Consider the following 19,164-nt stretch of genomic DNA (forward strand, 5'->3'; position numbering starts at 1 on the left):
GATTTCGTTGCTGTTACAGGGACATAATCTTTGTTCGATCGGTATTTTGTTGTATCTTCCCTCTAGAAGAGCTGAAGGGAGAGCGTTAAAGCAGGCCCTGGAAAGTGCCCATCGGTGTTTTGCGTTGTCTAGAACTTTGAGATAATTTGCTAGATGGGGTCTTTGGGAATTGTACAGGAGTTTATATGTTATCGGAAGTTGATTAAAGTCATTTTGGGCTTCAGTGTCCCTGAGTCTTTCTTTGATTATGTTCTTGGCCCTTCCCCTTTCTAAACTTAATAAATACTCTGGGGAGAGACCGTATGTGGCCAATTTTCTGAGAGTGCCCTTCCTCCAACTAGATTGGAATTTGTCAAGAAGCAGTTGATTAGATATAATGTACATTAAGTGGTATAAATATTATTGATTAATTAATAAACTCAATTGTAAGCACAGAGAGATTTTGCACATGGCAGCTCTTCACTTGAAGAGGGTTTGGAAGCAGTTGGCACAATGAGGTATAGCTTCTTAATTTCCTTTTTCTTGCACTGTGAATGTACAGATGTGATCATAGTTTTGTTTTCCTATGGTCTTTCTCTACAAATACAGTTAAGGTGGTGACATTGCATTTCAGTTAGACTTTGGCAGCACAGTGAGCATTTCCAATGTCAAGTTTGCTTCTGACATGCCAAGGGGTGATATTTTAAAGGAAAATTGACGGGTGGAGGGGCAGTGTTTATGGGTTATCTGGGTTGCCAATGTGATACCTGCAACCACCAGTTGCTCCTATGACGCCCACAAAAGGGCATATATCCCCACAAAGCATGGTTTGCTCTTCGTGCTCAGTTTGTTTGCACTGGCTTAGCCTCTTCTTCAGCAGACATGCCCCCTTAAGCTTCACTTCACTGGATGCCAGAATTGGACACTCACTTTCCATTCAGAGTGGAAGAGAGGTGGTGGCTGATGTATGTGCCTTTTTCTATAGATTAGTGGGCATTCTCATACCTTTTTGTCTTCTCTTTCTCTGCCCTCTTTCAGCAGAGCCTCTCCACCCCCATCGTTCTACCCAGACACTGAGGTCCAGCGCCGGGGGCGTTCTGGCGGTATCCTCACAGCGAGAAGCCAAGTTACAGGGAACCAGGCGAGGGCCTACTTGGTAGTGGCACCTGCCCTGTGGAACACCCTCCCACCAGATGTCAGAGAACAACTACATCTGAAGGCAGCCCTGTTTAGGGAAGCTTTTAATGTTTGGACTACTGTATTTTAATATTTTGTTGGAAGCCGCCCAGAGTGGCTGGGGAAACCCAGCCAGATGGGCGGGGTATAAATATTATTATTATTATTATTATTATTATTATTATTATTAGATGTGGGCAGCCATTTTATGTCACGTCATGCCCCTTGACAGCCATTTTGAGTTGAACCCAGCTATTTATGAATAAGAGCAGTCAAAATTATAATGTGCCTACCGGCCCGAAAAGGTTGTCAATCCTGGCTTTCCATTTCTCTTGCCTATTGCTTTTCTTGAACCCCAACCTCAGTAGTTTTCCCCCAACCTGTTCGTTGCTGACAATCTTCTTTGAAAAACACAGTCAGTGGAAGAGAATATGCTAGCATGACCCTTTTGAATAGTGCAAGCTACACCAGCCATTATTTCTTTACTTATTTAAACCATATTTATTCAGTTCTTTAGTGGGGCATTTCCTTTTGTCCCCGACAAACTACCTGCAGCTTTGGAGCTGGGAATGTTACTACGCAAAAAGTAGAGTAAATTGATTGCCAAAATGTCTTCTATTTGCTGGAATGCTTCTGGTAACATGGTCAATACAGGTATTGTTTCCAGCTGTTGGAAATTCCACCAGCGCCAAGCTTTTTGAGAAGAAGAGATGCTGACTGTTTTGTAAGGATCTAGAAAATTGTGGATGTTTCCAATTAAGCCTCTCATGCCTTTCTAAAGATAGTTCAGCTCCTAATATAATATTGGATCATCTGCCTGCATTAGATCCATGTTGCTTTTCCAAGCCCCATTCAACTGTAGGCTTTGACATACAAACCCCAAAATAATGGTGTTTCTGTGCCTTATATGGCAAAGGCCTTGTGCATCCTTCAAGCACCAGTAGTATTAGCAAGCTGAGTCAGATTTAGACTTTTCTTCCTTTTTTGCACTTTTAGCAACTTCATTGAGGGCCCCAACAACAGAATATTAGATTAAAATTCTACTTGTTAGCAAGACACTGAACTCTGCATACCCAGGGTCATATCAGTTGTGCCACCATTTGCACAATTAGCAGCTGGATTTTGTTTTTGTTTTCTAATGGAAATGGGTATGGGATGCACTCTGTTGTGATTCTCATCAAGAATCAGAGGCCCTATGCCTGCTTTAGGCATAGGAAAGAAAATGCCTGTTCACTCCATTGGAAGCTAATTGCATTTAGTTTGGCCCTAGAGAGATTGGTTTGCCCTTCACCATCCCATTAGAGTGTATGGAACAGAGGAATTAGAGTTTTTTCTTGGTGGCAATTAATTGTGTCCACTGTCCTTTATTTGTCCAGTGCACAGATACCTCTGCTATGGGACAAGGTCAGGCAGCTCCTTCAGCTATCAAACACTGGGGGACCATTTAAGGGTGGCAGAGTAGGTTCTGCTCTGTTCTAACCTTTAGGCACAATTGACTATAGGAGTTCCCCCATGTACACATCACTTAAAGCTTTGTGTCACTCTTGTCAATTTCAGTAAGACTTGCTTGGGAGAACTTTCAGGCAGATATGCTTGATGTGAAGAAGGGGCTTTCTGCCTTGGGCACCCTGATGTCCCTGGCTGACCTTTGTCTAGGATGAGTAGCTGATATTTGGCATTTGGAGAGTATAAAGGAGGGCAGATGGAATTAAGTTCATATTGGGGTCCTTATCAGTTTCTTCATGTCTTGGTTTTAAAAATATTATTCGTTGCCTCTGCAAATGAGAGTGTCTTTAGCACCTGCATATTTTTGAAAGAGAGAGGGCATTGAAATACACAGCTGGCAATGAATACGGAAGGGCACTTAATTCAAATGCAGAGAGCTGGTTTTACTTAACTGATTTGTCTAAAGAATGCACACTGGCAACAGGCATGTATAGCAATATCCAGGGTGGTAAAAAAAGTAGTGTTGGCTTTTCCTGTTGGGTCCCTGACATTCCTTCCAAATTAGTGCAATTCCTACGTCTCCTTAAAAAGAACAGGCCATTTGGCAGGAGGTTTTGAGCAAATCACAGAAACACATGGAGAGTATTTTGCTAGAGGGATATTTAGTAGGAAATTTAAGACTGGCTGCATCTGAAGTCACATGCTATGCTATCTCATCCTCTAAACATCTGACACACCATGAAAAGTTTACAGTCTGCGAGGGAAGATGATGCATGTAAGATGTGTTTGAAAGTACTAGATGTTGTGTTGTGCTGCTAAACACACACACAAAAAACCCTCAGTCTGACAAACTGCACCGAAGTGACCCTTGTTAAAAACATGCAACTTACTCATATACATGGATGTATATGAGCATCTCTGGGACACTTAGGTGTGCTTAGTTACGTACACTGCTTTTTGGTGAGCGTGCCTGCTTTCATCATGGTTTAAATGAAAGTGCACATCTCTGGTAGCTGTGTGCAGCACTTTCTACTGTGTAGTTCAAGTAGGATCTACTTTTTTCCAATTTATGTAGTGGTTTTCTTATATCTATATCTAGTTCCCAGATCCCAGTTCTTATGCAGCTTGCTGTAGCTGAAACTATTTGCTTGCAAAAGGTGAATCTATGGACAGGGTCCATAGCAGGTGTTGAGTGTTGCCCTTCTGATGTCATGCTGTGATTTTGAGTCTTCAGCGCGGAGGATCAACAGATGCATTTCTTGATCTGGTGAGAGCCTCTGCCTACCGAGTCCCATCAATAAGTTGGTTTCCTTAGCTCAGATGCTCCTCCCCAGTCTACATGCATCCATTTTAGCATGCTGTGGTTTCGAGCACAGAATTGGACTTGTGTTGTGTTGTGTTTGCATCTGAGATCAGCCAATAACCTCAATGTTTTGTTCAACTGGGAAATAAAGTAGAAGACGTGAACAGTGCCACGTGCAGAACTAGGAAAGTACACAGATGTGCCTATGATGGTTTCGTGCTATTTTAATTTTCTTGACTTGATCTACTACAGTTCTCGCAGTTAATCATTTGCTGCTCAGTATTTTTTGCTCATGCAGAAATGAAATGTTACTTGGCTTTGGAGTTGCTGTAGAGGAAGTCAGGGGGCAATGTTCCAAACAAGCTTAATTTTTCATTTGTTTCACGTTTCTTGGAGTGCATGATACTTTGTTTTCTCTTCCATCATTTCATGTACAATTAACATACTGAGTAATAAATATTCAGTTACATTGTGTGGATATTCTGAATATAGGAAATTTGGAAACAAAAGAAAATGTTAAGTCCAGTTCCGTTTAGCCATACTCCATGCTTATTCCTTTATATTATTAGAAGGCCACTCCATGCATTGTTCTTTAGGTGTATACCAAAAATAATAAATGTGTAAGGTTTATGGCTAGATAATGTGTGTGAAGCACTTTGAGCACATGAAAACACTATAGAAATGTTGTTTTGCATACTTCAAAGCCTCAGGGACTGAATATGGAGCAATAGTTTTGAATCTGTGTTTTTCCATTATTAAGGCTAGTTACACTTAAGGCCAGATTGGTAAATGGTTTGTTAATACAGGCTATCATCCAAAAAGCTACTTTAGGCTTGCCCAGGGGTGTGGACAGACGCAATGGGATTTTATTTTCCCCCTTTTGAACAGCTGGCTCTTGTGCCAGTTTGGGCTGAATTGATGTAACAGTATCAGTGACCCTTAGTAGATGGCCGGGCTCTCATCTCTGATGTCCCCTTGAACTTCAGAGATTATCATAAAAGTAGCACAAAGTCTTGCTGCTTCTGTGTTCGCTGCTGGGGATGAGTCCTTGCCCTCCTTTCTTTAGACTTCACTCTGATGTTTATTTGTGATGCTGTGCAGGGCTTTGGAAGCATTTGGAAGTTGCCAGACTTCTCACTGTTTTATGGGTTTCTCCAAAGCCTCACACAACATCTGGGACAAGCCACCACCCCTCTCTCCAGACTAAAAGATACACTGTCCACCGGCCTTTCAGCTCCAGTCTTTGTGAACCCTTGCACTTCAGTTTCAAAAACAATTTGTACCTGAGTGGCAACAAAAGCTCCTGCTTGATAAGCATGGCCCCCAAACCACATTGATCACGTAGAGCAAGTTGTACAGTTCTTTGGATCTTGGCCTTAAACTTTAGATATTTAGGCAAAGAGCAATATTTAGGAAATGCATAAAAGTCTGGAAAGATTTCAGTCTGGGTATTTAGGCAGCTTTCTGCAAAAGGCTTAGACAGTTAAAATTAATTGGTCATTTTCTGGTCAGCAGCAATACATTTGAAAAATGCAGTTCCATGCTCATTCTTGACCATTTAATCTGGCAGCAGTGTATGTTGACAGTACTCCAGCTTTGTTTTCAAACATTGTTCAAATCCCAGTGGTAAACAGATCCTCCTGGAAGAATTATGTTAGCAGATGGACCTAAAAACTGACTTGTGACTTTTGGAAGCTTATATTCCACTGCCACAGTTTGAGCAATATGTAGCAATAAATTAGTTTCCTTATCCAGAGGAGCACACTATCCCTAAACACTCTGCCTATCTGATTTTTCTTGTATGGGGGGGAAATGGAAGAAAATTGGTTAAGTTTACAAACTTTCACTTTTTCAGTACAGACAAAAATTAATTCAGCCATCCTTTTGAGAGAAATGAATTTTGATGATAGATTGAGACTCAATAGAGTCGACAGCTCTGTCTCTGAAATATGAGGAAGAACATGAGTCTGTCTCACTTTAGAGAACATGTGGGCAGGTGATTGCTTTCCTGTGTGTGTGTGTGTGTGTGTGTGTGTGTGTCCCTTCCTCACCCATTGAACATCCTCTTCCACTGTCACCAAGAACTGGCCACAGGGTGGAGGAAGAAGAGCCAGGTGACAGTCCCTCCTTTACTTCAGTGGATTTGAGGAGAGAGGAAGGAAGGAAGGAAGGAAGGAAGGAAACAAGAAAGGAAGGAAGGGAACAAGCTGGCTGGCTGGCTGGGTGCCAGAGGAGGATGAAGGTCCCAGATGGAGACGTGGTGGCAGGGATGGTGTGAATGAGTTTGAATGGATGAGGAAGAAAAGGGAAAAGAGAAAATGGATGCCCTTGCCCACTCTGTCTCTGCTGACCAGATGTGTGACATTACAACTACATTCCCCAGTGGGAATGTGGCCTTCAGACCTGAAAAGATTGCTCACCCCTGCCTTGGCATCTCTAGCCTGACCAAGTTTTAGTTATTTTTACTGATGTGGTAGACAGTTCTCCCACAATTATCACAAGTATCTAAATTCATATGAAAGCAATATGTGACAGGGGATGAGAAACTGATGAGCTAAAGGTTTGACATCTGCCATTCCTAAAAAAAAAATGCTTCAAAACTGATCATTGGAGAAAATGGGAATGCATATAAAAGATAATCTGATATCTTCACGGGAATGAAGCACCATATTTGGTAGCAGTATAAGCAAAAGAAAAATACTCTAGGAAAGAATATAAAGATTAATGTTTTTCATTCCCATCTTACGGATCCATATTTTCATGGTTGGAAATGTGTGCAGCAAAGGCTTAGAGTTGGCTTACTTCTCGCAGTTTAATAACTGTATGTAAATGCTGCAGCCAATTCTGGAAGTCATATGTAGTGGTGAGCTGTCACCTGGAAATATAAAAATATGTTATATTCTTACATATATGCAAACTCCTTGGAACTTTAGCAGTATCTCTTCTATATCTTATGTGGAATTGAAACTAATTCTTTTACACTGTCTTGGTGATGGTGCTTTACTATACAATAGCATTGCTCGAATGAGCCTAGGAGAACTTTGCTCATCCTCTTCCTCCTGCATGGCTGAAAAGAGCAGTTTAGAAGGATTTGTTTTTGTTTACTGGACACAGCAACCTGCGGTTAAATCCACCCAACTGTGCCTAATTTTGTTCTTTTGAAGCAAGCCAGCTTGAAACCATAGTTAAAGATGTCCAAAACTAAACCGTGGCTTCAGCTAAATGGAACGACTCCGCTGGAGGTGGAGAGGAGAGGAAAGACTTAAAAAATTAAACCATTCTTCAGCAACTGTGTCTGATCCTCTCATAACTTGGCACTCGGATTTCCAGAAAGACCCTGAACTCATAAGCAAAAGCATTCACGTTTATTTTGGTGCTGGTTGTTGCTTGATTGAGTTGTCTGATTTCATAAGCAGGGTAGAGAAAAATCCTTTGGGCACGTGATCCCTTTGGGCCTTCTCAGTTTTAGAATACCTTGGCAAGAATGAAATGCTGCAAAAACTGAATCTAATGTGTTAAAAGAAGTGTCCCTGTAAACGTTTGGGCTGCCTCTGAGAACTACCATTATGCTACCAATACCTGCCTGTAGCTTCATTTTAAGATTGTGTATAGTGGAATAATGCTGAGAGTGTGGAACCCAAGGCTGGGGAAACCCAGATTCAAATCTTAGGCTCTACCTTATTTTCTCCCTCTCAGCCTCACTTACCTCCCAGGGTGAATATATGTGGTAGTGTTATGTGAAGTTAAAGTGGAGTAGGTGGCAGGGAGAGAAACGTGACCACCCTGGCCTCCTTGGAGGAAAGGTACAATATTAAAAAGTCAAACTTCCCCCATGGATGGATGTTTGGGTCATTGGAATGCTTAGTGGCAACCCCAAGTAGCTCCCTTGACCTGTTTTGCCATTCGCTTTAAGATGATTTTATTCCACCAAGCATTTAACCGGATGGGTTGAGTGGACATAGAATATATAGACAAGTCCATCAAAACAACCAACAATGAAGCAGTAAGCATGTTAGCAGAAGGTACACATGACTTGATTTGAAAGTTGAGTTTACCTGCTGCATTCTTATTGTTTTGTACATTGCATCTGTTGCATTCTAGATAGTGTGCTTGCAGGGAACATCCATCTTTAACTTTCCTTAAGTTAAAAATAATATGGTCTATTTTTTAAAAAAAACTACACCTGTGTGCCACCTAGTAATTTTAGGTGTGCTATACATAATTATGATAATAACAAATGCACGAAATAAGTAACCTTAACTGATTCATTTCATACCTTATCCACAGCTTATTTGTTCTCATTATAAGACTTCACTCATAAACCTATGTAGTGTGATGATCTCTATTAACAAATAGGACCTCTAGCAAAATGTTGCAGTGTTTGCCTATCCCCTAATAGGGTTCTATAACTCTTCCCCAACCCCAGTTCTGCAGGGAGCTTGTTTCCGAACTATGGAATTCATGCTTGAGCAAGAATTGAGAAGTCACTTTTCTAAATATCTGTATACAAGCAGCTGTGATAATATAACTTTGTTCACCAGTTTACTATGTGCTTTGATCTTGTCTCAACAATGACTTCATTTCCTTGCTGTCAAAAACAATATTTTGTTGATGTGATTGCACTTAGAAAAGTAGCTTTTTAATGCAGACAACTAGTCCCATTTAGTTGTCTGTAATGGCTCTACATGTAAGCTAAGAACCAGTATTGTTGTGTTTCACAGTTCTGAACTCTATTCACTTATCAAATTAATATCTTTCTCAAGGTGACTTACAGGTATATAAAATATGCAGGATTTAAAAACAGTAGGGCTACATTTGTGCCAAGATAGTTGAACACATCTTTTGGCCCACTTTTGGCACGTCTTCCCAATTTCCACTATACAGTTGCATAACAATAAGTTTAGCTGGAGCTACGTAGAAGTTACCATGTTGTGGTACTGGTTGAGCTGCCACTACGTAGCCTCCGTCTGCTTGTAAAATGGAGTGAGGCTCATTCATTATTATTTTTTCAAAGAGTGAACATGGAATGCATTTGGAGAGGCTAGTTTCAAATGTGGTCAGCTGGCCATAAATTGAAGATGGCCAATTTAAGGACAATACAGGTCCTAACAATAAGAACTCAACTTATTTTTCTCATAATACAAATAGTAGCAGTGTATCCCAAACCTAGAACAGGAACCTTGTGGCAGTGTTTGGGATTTGCAGGAGAAATGTATTTATTTCCCACCCTTCTGAAACCTTCCTTCACTCCTGTATCAGCCCTCAAAGGCTGGCATCTGACACTCAGGTCCAGGGTATAACATAAGTAAGTTTTCTAAACTCACTGCACTTCTCCTAATGCACACCTCCTAATGCACACCTCCATGAAACTATGAGCTGATTTATATAGAAGTTTGCTTATATCCTGGGTCTTTGGCCCCCAGAGCAGTGTAAGGAACATAGATAAAAGCAGCTCATATGAAAACAAAGCAAGAAAGTTAATGTAGCAACAATTCCAGAATTCTGAAATAGAAAAACCATCAAGCCCAAGGGGGGGCGGAGTCAAGAAGCAAAAACAATACTCTAGGGGATATGCTTGAACAACAGCTGTTTTAACTTGCTGTCTGTATTCCCAAAGTGAGACTTTCCGGATCTCCTAGGGCTGTCATGATTTCAGCATTGGAGACCCACGATGGAGGGATCCCATTATAACTTGGATAAGCCCCATATTTTGATTTTTTTAAATCTGAATTGGCCCAATTCAGCTATAGACTTGTATGCACCCACTGCATACCCCTAGTACTAATCCACATATCTTGGTACAAATCCAGGCTGCTCTCTAAATTTGCTGAGAGTCTTCTGGCCCCAAATACCATTCCTGGTCTATTTTTTCTTAGTAGCAAAGGCTGTGAGGATGAATGAGAGAAGCTCTGTAGAACTCACTACATAGCAACAGCACTTTGTGATTAGTTTCTAGTAATTTCAAATAAATAAAAATGGAAAACTTGGTTAGCAGCTAATTAAAAATTCTTGTATGTATCCTTGGTATGAGTCAGCTGAGCTAGTGGCCTGGTTCGCATGTCACTTTAAACTATAGTTAAGTTAAAACAGCTGAAATCATGAGCACTTCAGTCCTCTTCTGCTTCTACTGTCTGCAGCTAAGCCACAGGCTGGCTTAGTAGATCATAGATCACAGAATTGTAGAGTTGGAAGGATCATCTAGTCCAGGGGTTGTCAACCTGGTCCCTACCACCCACTAGTGGGCATTTCAGGATTCTAGGTGGGCAGTAGGGGGCTCTACGGCACAAGCTGAATCCTCCTTCCATCAAGCACTGGTGGGCGGTAAGGAAATTTTACCATCAAGAAAGATGCATTAGTGGGTGGTAGGTATAAAAAGGTTGACTACCCCTGATCTAGTCCAACCCTCTGCAATGCAGGAATAAGCGGCTGCCCCATACGGGGATTGAACTGGCAACCTTAGCATTACCAGCAGCACGCTCTAAGCAACTGAGTTATCCAGGCTATTAACTCCAAACCCAGGCTCATGGCTTGTTCTCCAACAAAGAGCTTTAATCAAGGTTTGTTAGTAATGAAGCCGGTGACTGGCATAGAAAAGGGAGATGGAACTATTGACACAAGTCCTAAGGTAAAGTTAAAGGGATCCCTGACCATTAGGTCCAGTCGTGGCCGACTCTGGGGTTGCGGCACTCATCTCGCTTTATTGGCCGAGGAAGCCGGTGTGCAGCTTCTGGGTCATGTGACACAAGTCCTAGATGTCCAATAATAAATTCAAAAGCTGCATACAACCTAGGAATACAGTATAGATACTCTAGTACCAGATTTCTATAATGTAAGCTCTATTTACCCACCAGGGGTCATTTGAATGGCAGCCATATTGGCTCAATACCAGAAGTGCTAATTTAACTGTGTTGGGACTATGACCCCTGGGTGGCTTCTGCAATTTGTGTCAATACAGATGAAAAAAATCTTGGAAAGAAATACATGTCCAAAGATGAATGACACTTGCAAAAGACCTACAACAATTCTAAATTTACACAAAATTTGACTTGGCTTCATAAATCTTCACTCTTTGAAATATACTAGAAGCCACTGCAGTAGACTAGAATTGAAATAACACTCAAGTAGAATTTCAAGATCATTTATTTAAATTTGATCTCAAGGATTTTCAATAGTACTTTCTCATGGTTAAGTAGACAAAACCTTGAAGTTCATGGATGCCATAATAGTTAACACCTGTTTCAACTTTGTCCTGTTAGTTTTGGATAGGCGTTTTGCAGCCCCATATTGGCTGAAAATGAGAAGTGTGTGAAATGCAATATTGCATGATAACTGTGGAAGCCGCAAGAGTAAAGCTGAAAATACAAATTGCTTAACGTATATATTTGAATAGAAATAGATAGTTTTCAACACACCTGCCATTCATATACAATAGACTGCTTTCTTAGGAAAAGCCTGATAGTCTTTACAAATGTTGTAACAGAAAAAAATGCAAGGCCTGTTAAATTTCATATGTTAGCAGGAGTCTGTGCGTGGGAGAAAATAGCTTGCTGTAAAGACTTAGGCCAGGGGTTGTCAATTTCTGAATTTTCGTGGTTAGCCTATTCACCAGACAAGGGTCCAGAAGTATATTTTCTTACACAAACAAACCCCTTAGCAGTGTGCAGGCTTCATAGCCATGAGCAGAACAAAGTAAAGTAGAGTTTCTTTATATTATGGGGTGTATATCCAGATCATCTCATATAAAACCCAGAGAGATGTAACATGAAATACTGCTCTAACTTAGCTCCATGGTGCAGCAGTAAAACTGCTAGCACATTTGCAAAGCTAAGCAGGGTCTGTTATGGTTTCAAATTGGATGGGGTACATTGTGTTGAGATCCCTGCATTGCAGGGGTTTGGGTGAGATGACCGTCAGGATCCCTTCCAGCTCTAAGGTTCCATTGATTCCATGAATCCCTTAGTTCTTTTGAAAACAAATTCAATTTGCCACAGTAAAGTTTGGCATATTTGGTAGGGACCAGACACAAAACGGGCCTGGAAGGCCATATTCTCATGTTCGGAGGGCAATATTTACCCCAAGGACTGCCAGTTGATCACTGTTGGCTTAGGCTAGGCCAGGAATTTGTTTAACTTTAATATAAAAGGGCATAAGAGCTTGATAGATGAAGAGATACATGAATGTGCATCAAAGGGATTAGAATATAGTTGTGAGTGGCAGTCCCTGCGTATCGTTCTGTTGGGAATGTCTATAATCTTTAGTTATAATCACATGTAAGTGATGGATGTTGCAATGTGTTTCTGACTAAAGGCAGCAGAAATTTATTCTAATTAAATTGGAAATGTGCATAAAATCAATGGAAGACAGCTCAAAGCTATACTGTGCCAGTGTGTGAGAGAGACTGGTGGGCTCTATTAATTATTATAGGGTTGCCATATTTCAAAAAGTAAAAACCAGGACACCCTGAAAGTTGTTTTGGGTTTACTTGCCAAATATCCAGAACAAACCACCACCTTCTGGAAATTCCCACCCTCCCTAGATGCCACATCCACCTTTGAAATCCCAATAATGTCCAGGGAAATCCATACGTATGGCAGCGCTAATAAATACTTGCCTGTTTCAGTTGCCCCTGTATGCTCAGCTTGGTAAATAGCAAAGAGCTGCTTTCTTCCAATCTTTTTTTGTGTTTAGGATCGTAACTCTCCTCTCTTAAATGGCTATCTGCAACAGTAGATCTGAAACTTCAGTTCAGTAGCTACTGAACACTGTTAATGTTCCTCTGCATGGATAAACTCTTGCCAAAATTCATTATATCTTACTAGTCTTGGTTGTTGTGTGTGGCGCGGTAGTATATTTTGAAGAACAGCAATAACCTTTGAGAGGTTCCTGGGTATTCCAGTGTCTAAACTCATGTCTAGAAAACGCAAATATTTTCAGTCCAACGCTATGCTAGCCTGCCTCCTCCATCCCCTAGCGAGTTTTAAGTTGAAGTTGGCACTGGTACCTGAGATCATGAACTTTTCCTGCTTTGTCTTTTTAGCATATGTACCATGGGTTTCAATGTTATCATAGCATTTGCTAGAAAAACTGGTTTTCCCACTCTGAAGAACAACTAGTTAGTCCTAGTTTGTCATTAAAATAATCACCAATGGTTAGTAACCGCAACTGTTTTATAAAGCATATTGGAATTGTTTGGTAAATTTCATTTTCAAAACGAGATGATCAAAAGGAGCATCTCAGAAACTGTATCTTTATGGTTAAATAAAGGGGCTAAGCTGTCTGTGTGAGTGATGTGTAACAGAATACTTTCAAATGTACAGACACACTTGGTTTGCTCATTGAAGGAAGTTCAAAGACTGGCATATTTTAGATGCAAAAGCCAAAGTAAAACATTAGATTACATCTAGCCCTAGGCTAAGATCCAAAGAACCATACTATAATTTTTGTGCACCCTAGACAGTTTTAGGCTTCAGTTAATTAAATTAAAGCCCTCTGTATAGAAAACCATAGTTGAAACTGAGTGGACCATAGTTGAAAGGCAGCTTCTGCGACACTGCAGTCATTGTGGTATGCTGTTCAAAAAAAGTAGAAAAATACCACTGAGCAAATACTAAATAACTTTAGGGATTCCTACCCTGGGCTTGGAAGAGATGCAGGCTACCTGCCTAGATCTCTATAGGCATGTGAGTCTGTTAGAGAGCACCAGTTTTAGTGTAATAGAGAAACCAAGCATGTTTCTCAAATTTAAATGGCCATATCCAACTGTACACAGGGGTATCTATGGCATTGGCTTTATGAAATGAGACTATCCAATTGCATTTTGGATCTTGATCTCTCCCACCATGACACCCATTTCAATAATCTTTCCCCATTGACAGTGCATCAGGCATTTCCTCCACGTTAAGTACAAGGGAATATGGCAGAAATCAAAGTTTTGTTAAACACCAACCATATTTTGCATGAAGGAGGTTGCCAGCATATGTGCAGGATTAACTGCTGTGCAAAACCTCTTCTGCTTCCAGACAGAAATGGTTCCCATTTTTAACAGCACTGCCATAGTAACTTTTTCAAGGAAATTCTCATGATGGATGGGTTGCAACCCTTGTTAAACTGGGGTCAACAGTGCTTTAAGTATCTTTGTGAAAGCACCCAAGGAGAGAGAGAACCAGAATTGCCTTAAGCTGAGATAAAATTCACACATGTAGGAAAATGCTACATGACATGACAGGTGTTGCATATGTTTAATGGTGTGTCATTTTATTTTCAGCTGCTGCTGAAGGAAAAGGCAAAAGTGGAGAAGACTTTTTTCAGAAGGTAAGCAAAACTGCACTTAGTCATCTCTGTCTAACAATATTCCATTTATCACTATAATTGAAGGCATGGTAATTGATATTTTAGGTAAATTATCTCCGGAGCATGGACCATATGACATGTGACTTGGTTATGACCTATTGTAGGCGTATTCCTGTGCATTTAGTCTCCAGTGCAATTTTCAAGTGTAGTGAGGAATAGAAATTGGGAACTGGATTAACCAAGCCTGGTATAAATACACTGAGTCTGGCCTTTCTGCCCTTGTTTGGAGAACAGAGAAGTCATTTCTAGCTGAAGCCTTCACTGTGGCGGCCACAGCTCAACCCAAGGAATCTTGGGTTGGAGAATACATGTTTCAGATCTGGATCAGGATTAGTCAGCCCTTTCAGTCGTTTCCAAAATGTGATGCTGTTAAAAGCTAGTATTTAAACGTTAGAATTGGCCTCTGATATGAATGATCGGGGGGGGGGGGGTAATTTCTGCATTTAAGGGGAGTGGGTTTACATATTTTTATACTTGTCTGGTTTTCTGAAGTATTTGAAAGGCATTCTTTCCTTTAACACACAGGCAAGGGAATTCTGAGGGTTAATTTTAAAGCATAGCTTTGCAGTTCTGCAGTAGGTAGGTTTAAGAACATTTGTACTGGGGTTCGCAAACTCTGGCTTGACTTACAAGTCAGCCATGATTTGTGGTTTCCACTCACCCGTTTCCCTCTTCCAAAGGGGATCTCTCAAAAAGCTTAACATGAGAACAGCCCCACCCCCTCAATCCATTCATATGAAAAGGGGTTGGTCTTATATTGTAGAGTATTGTTTGTGAGACTGCCTCTTTCCACCTGATAGTATGTTTCAAACACGCTTACAGAAAAAGATTTTCAGAGTTTACACTTTTTATTTCAGTATGTAACATTCATCTACAGTTAAAAACAGAAACGGCAATATTAAATTGTGGCTGTACTGTGGCTGTTTGTTTACTTACTTCTCAGTTATTCAACGCATACTTTTCCTAATACAGTGCAGGGACAGCCTTAACACTTCACTAAGTTTGGAACCCTGTTCTTATTTCATGACATTGCATAAGGCTGGACTAATGATATACAACAATTTTGTGATGCATCAATGATCACATTTGGGAAGCCCAATAAAACTTCAGGATTTTCATACGTTACAGATGCACTTGAGGTCAACCTCGAATACCCTAGAGCATTAGTTGAACCATTCTGTTCAGCTGAGATACATTGGGCTGAATCCAGAGTGAACTAGTTGAACTTTGGTTCCATTGAAGTCAACTGCAGACAAGCAGGTCATGAGTGAAACTTCCATTGAAGTTTCCACTGAAATCAGCCAAATCCCCTAACATAACACACTCTGAATCCATTCCATTGTCTCCAACATCAGGAACAGTCAGTGCTGTGCAGCAAGTAAACTTTTAGGCAGGAGACTCAGGATCCACTTTCTTCTTCCCTGCTTTTCCTTATTGGGTATCACTATAATAAACATAGGGATGCAGGTGGTGCTGTGGTGTAAACCACTGAGCCTTGGGCTTGCCGCTTGGAGGGTCAGCGGTTCGAATCCCTGCAACAGGGTGAGCTCCCATTGCTTGGTCCCTGCTCCTGCCAACCTAGCAGTTCAAAAGCATGTCAAAGTGCAAGTAGATAAATAGGTACCGCTTCGGCAGGAAGGTAAATGGCGTTTCCGTGTGCTGCTTTGGTTTTGCCAGAAGCAGCTTAGTCATGCTGGCCACATCACCCAGAAAAACTGTCTGCAGACAAACTTCGGCTCCCTCGGCCAGTAAAGCGAGATGAGCGCCACAACCCCAGAGTCGGTCACAACTGGACTTAACTGTCAGGAGTCCTTTCCCTTTTTTATGATAAACATAATGATAGTGTGAAGACACGTGGTTAATGTTGTAGGTTAGCAAGGAGATATGTAGGAGATAGCATTTTTCACAGCAGTCCCCTATTTATTCTATGTTGTTTTGCCCATTGAGGTAGGTGGTGATGGTTGAGCTTTACAGGTGAGCTGCTGAAGCTGAGCGATAACAAAAAATTACCTTGGGACCACCCTGGGAGTTTGATACTGTTAAGTTCTGAACCCATCTCTTCCAGGCTCCCAACTACAAACCTCTCTATCCGCTCTTGTCAGCCTCTGTTTATGGATGTTGGTTTTTAAAGCTACTCATATTACATAATACATTCAAACAGATTTTAGAGATCCATTGCTTGTGGTTAGCTGACATTGCTAGGCAAAAATGTTTATTGTTCATCTGTGGGTTACAGGAAAATATAAATTTGTTCAAGAAGTTTGCATTTTGAAGATTATGAAATGGCAAAGTTTTTGAAGGGAGCACTCAGGTATGTCCATCAAGAATTTTAGAACAGTTCTTTGGGTAGTTGCTCGTGGCATTCTTGCTGTCTTGTTTGCAGAGTTTCCTTCAATCTGTTTAACTTCTCTTGTGAAATAGTCAATTTTGTGGAGAGAGACAAGTTGCACAGAATGGAAAAGTAGTAAGCAGGAGGAAATATGATACAGTGGCTTCAGTTGTTGTTTCCCAAACTGGAAACTCTTTCACAAGGGGCACTTGCTTGGAGAGATGACTTGTGAAGTCGGGAGGGGAGCCTTTGGTTGTTGTGCAATGAAGAAATAAGTGGGGGCATCATACTCAGTTTTGTTTATTTCTCATGAGGATGGTGGTTGTTCAGTTTGGTTTCCTGTAAGTCTGAGAAAGACACTTCAGAATCAAGAGAAATGGAGACAGCATAACAAGAAGCCAAAAATAATGGATGCTCACAGATAACTGCATTATTTTCTCATCATTTCTGGTGCGGGCTTAAAGCTTAGATAAAGCTCTGAAAAACACAATGAGAATATGATAATCAGATGTTGCAGATGTGTATCATACAAGTACATGCACCAGAGCTTTGAGTGGCTGGCCACATAGAACACTTAGGGGGGGGGGCATCCCAGGTTTGTTGCTGTGGCATGTGTGGAAACAGCCCTTGGAATAACATGAATTCAACTGGGACATTCAGGAAGATGAGTCATCTTGATCTATGCCACCTTGATGCTAGAGTGCTTCCATGTCTTCCATGCAGAATGAATTTCAGGAACCAAAAAGTCATATAGAAAAATGCACTTATCAAACTATCTAGCCTAAAAACTGCAACTAGGCATTCTGTTTTGGCGACTGTAACTCTGGTTTAAGAAGCCATTTGGTACCTAGCTTATATGTCTGAGTTTCTAACACGGCATGTGACACACTCACACAGCATAGGGGTGAATAGGGTCCAGTTTCCCAGGCAACAACAGAGAGCATCAGATGTCTCAAGCACACTACAAGAGCAAGGGAAAAAGCCTTCATGGGGGGGGGGGCGGAGATGGACGGACGATAATTAGGCTGCATTTACTTTGATACTTTATTTAAGGCCAACTTGTTTCTAACATCTAATTTATTGATACTTTTAGTGTTTATGTAAACTGCTTAGGGGGTTTGATGCTAAAGTGGTATATAAATCTGGTTCAATAATGTTACTTATTCTCAGACCTGACCTATTAGCTTCCTCTAACTTTTTTTATGCTACTGGTGGTCAGTGGTCAGTGGTTGGCTTTCCTGATTAGAAATTGAGTGAATTAGGTTGGGCACCATCTAGAGCCACTTCACAACAAAACTTCATCTGAGTGAGTCTCAGGGTTGCATGAAAAATGTGTTGCATGAATTGGCACATATGCACACACATGAAGAAAGAAATGTGTTTATGTGTGGCTTCATTCACACAGCAGGTTTCCCCCCCCCCCCCCATTTCTCTGATGCTTCTGTAACTGTTAATTTCTACATGAGTTGAGCTTTCACATGATGTAAGAGCCACTTCAGGAAAATGAACAGAATATAGTCCATGTTCAATGCTCATTTCTATGTTACTTGTTCCCAGAAGAAGAAAAAAACCCATTCGCTGTCCCCTTAACCCAAAAAACTATTGGAGCAAAGTAATGAAATTTGGGTGCCATACCAGTTCTTTCCTGCAGTTTTCATGACGGAACAGAAACATGCATGTGCAGAAAGGGCGTGGGAGTAGCGACATTGTACAATGGCAGTTGTTGTGTCATACCTCACCCACTGGTGTGAATTAAATTTAGTGTGACATACTGGTATATCGCTCAAAAAGCCAAAGTTGCATAACACACCAGGTACTTCAGTGTGAATGGAACCTTAGTAAATGGGACAGAAGCACTACCTTCATCAGGAACGCTAATGCAGTATTCCCCATGTCTGAATGTTGCCCTGTGTCTGCCCATGCAATCTGTCTGCAATAAAAATGAGGATGAATTGAGTGAGCAGGAATAGTTTGTTCTCTCTCTCTCTCTCTCTCTCTCTCTCACACACACACACACACACCCAATGTAGTGGCTGACAAGGATTTCCATGAGCCTGATCATTCATTTCTGGGGCCTGCGTAACAATATACAGCATTTTTAGTAGATATTCGGGAATCATTTTAATGTGCAAAGCTCCTTTGTATCTAACTTGCCTAGATATTCTAGTGGATTTTATATGTAGGGATGTAGATTAAGCCAGACGTCTGAATCACTTTGTTTAGTAGCAATCATTTGGTTTTGTTTAAGTTTATAAAGCTTAAGCTGCTTAAAATAATGTGTTGAAATGATTGTAGTGGATGGAAATCTGACTGGCTGAATGCTGAGCAGGCATGCTGCTTCACAAGAGCCGCTAATGACTCCTTTCAGAGCTAAATTAAATGCTAATCTGGTTCATAATATACTGTGCCAAACCCAGGCTACTAAAACTATGAATTAGGAGCTCTCTTGGATAGGAGAACTCTGTAACTTACCCAACCGGCTTAAACCCTGTTTATGTAGTTGCCTTAAATAGTCTTCTATATGGAATGTGCTCTGCCCTGGCTTCCAAAACAGTTCGCTGCAGAGGTGTTGTGTAGCATT

At 40.9% G+C, this 19,164-nt stretch overlaps 1 protein-coding gene across 1 annotated transcript in view; it reads left to right on the forward strand.

Annotated features, from left to right (window-relative positions):
• BICC1 (BicC family RNA binding protein 1) overlaps positions 1 to 19,164 on the forward strand; it is a gene marked incomplete at its 5' end in the record, with an annotated part of 112,477 nt that overhangs the window by 26,150 nt on the left and 67,163 nt on the right. Inside the window, one exon of the mRNA XM_079975582.1 lies at positions 14,169 to 14,215. Coding sequence (XP_079831708.1) covers positions 14,169 to 14,215 — 47 coding nt within the window. The remainder of the gene's footprint in view (positions 1 to 14,168; positions 14,216 to 19,164) is intronic.

Source organism: Podarcis cretensis (genome assembly GCF_951804945.1).
Source record: "Podarcis cretensis genome assembly, chromosome: 5".
NCBI classification, from domain to species: Eukaryota; Metazoa; Chordata; class Lepidosauria; order Squamata; family Lacertidae; genus Podarcis; species Podarcis cretensis.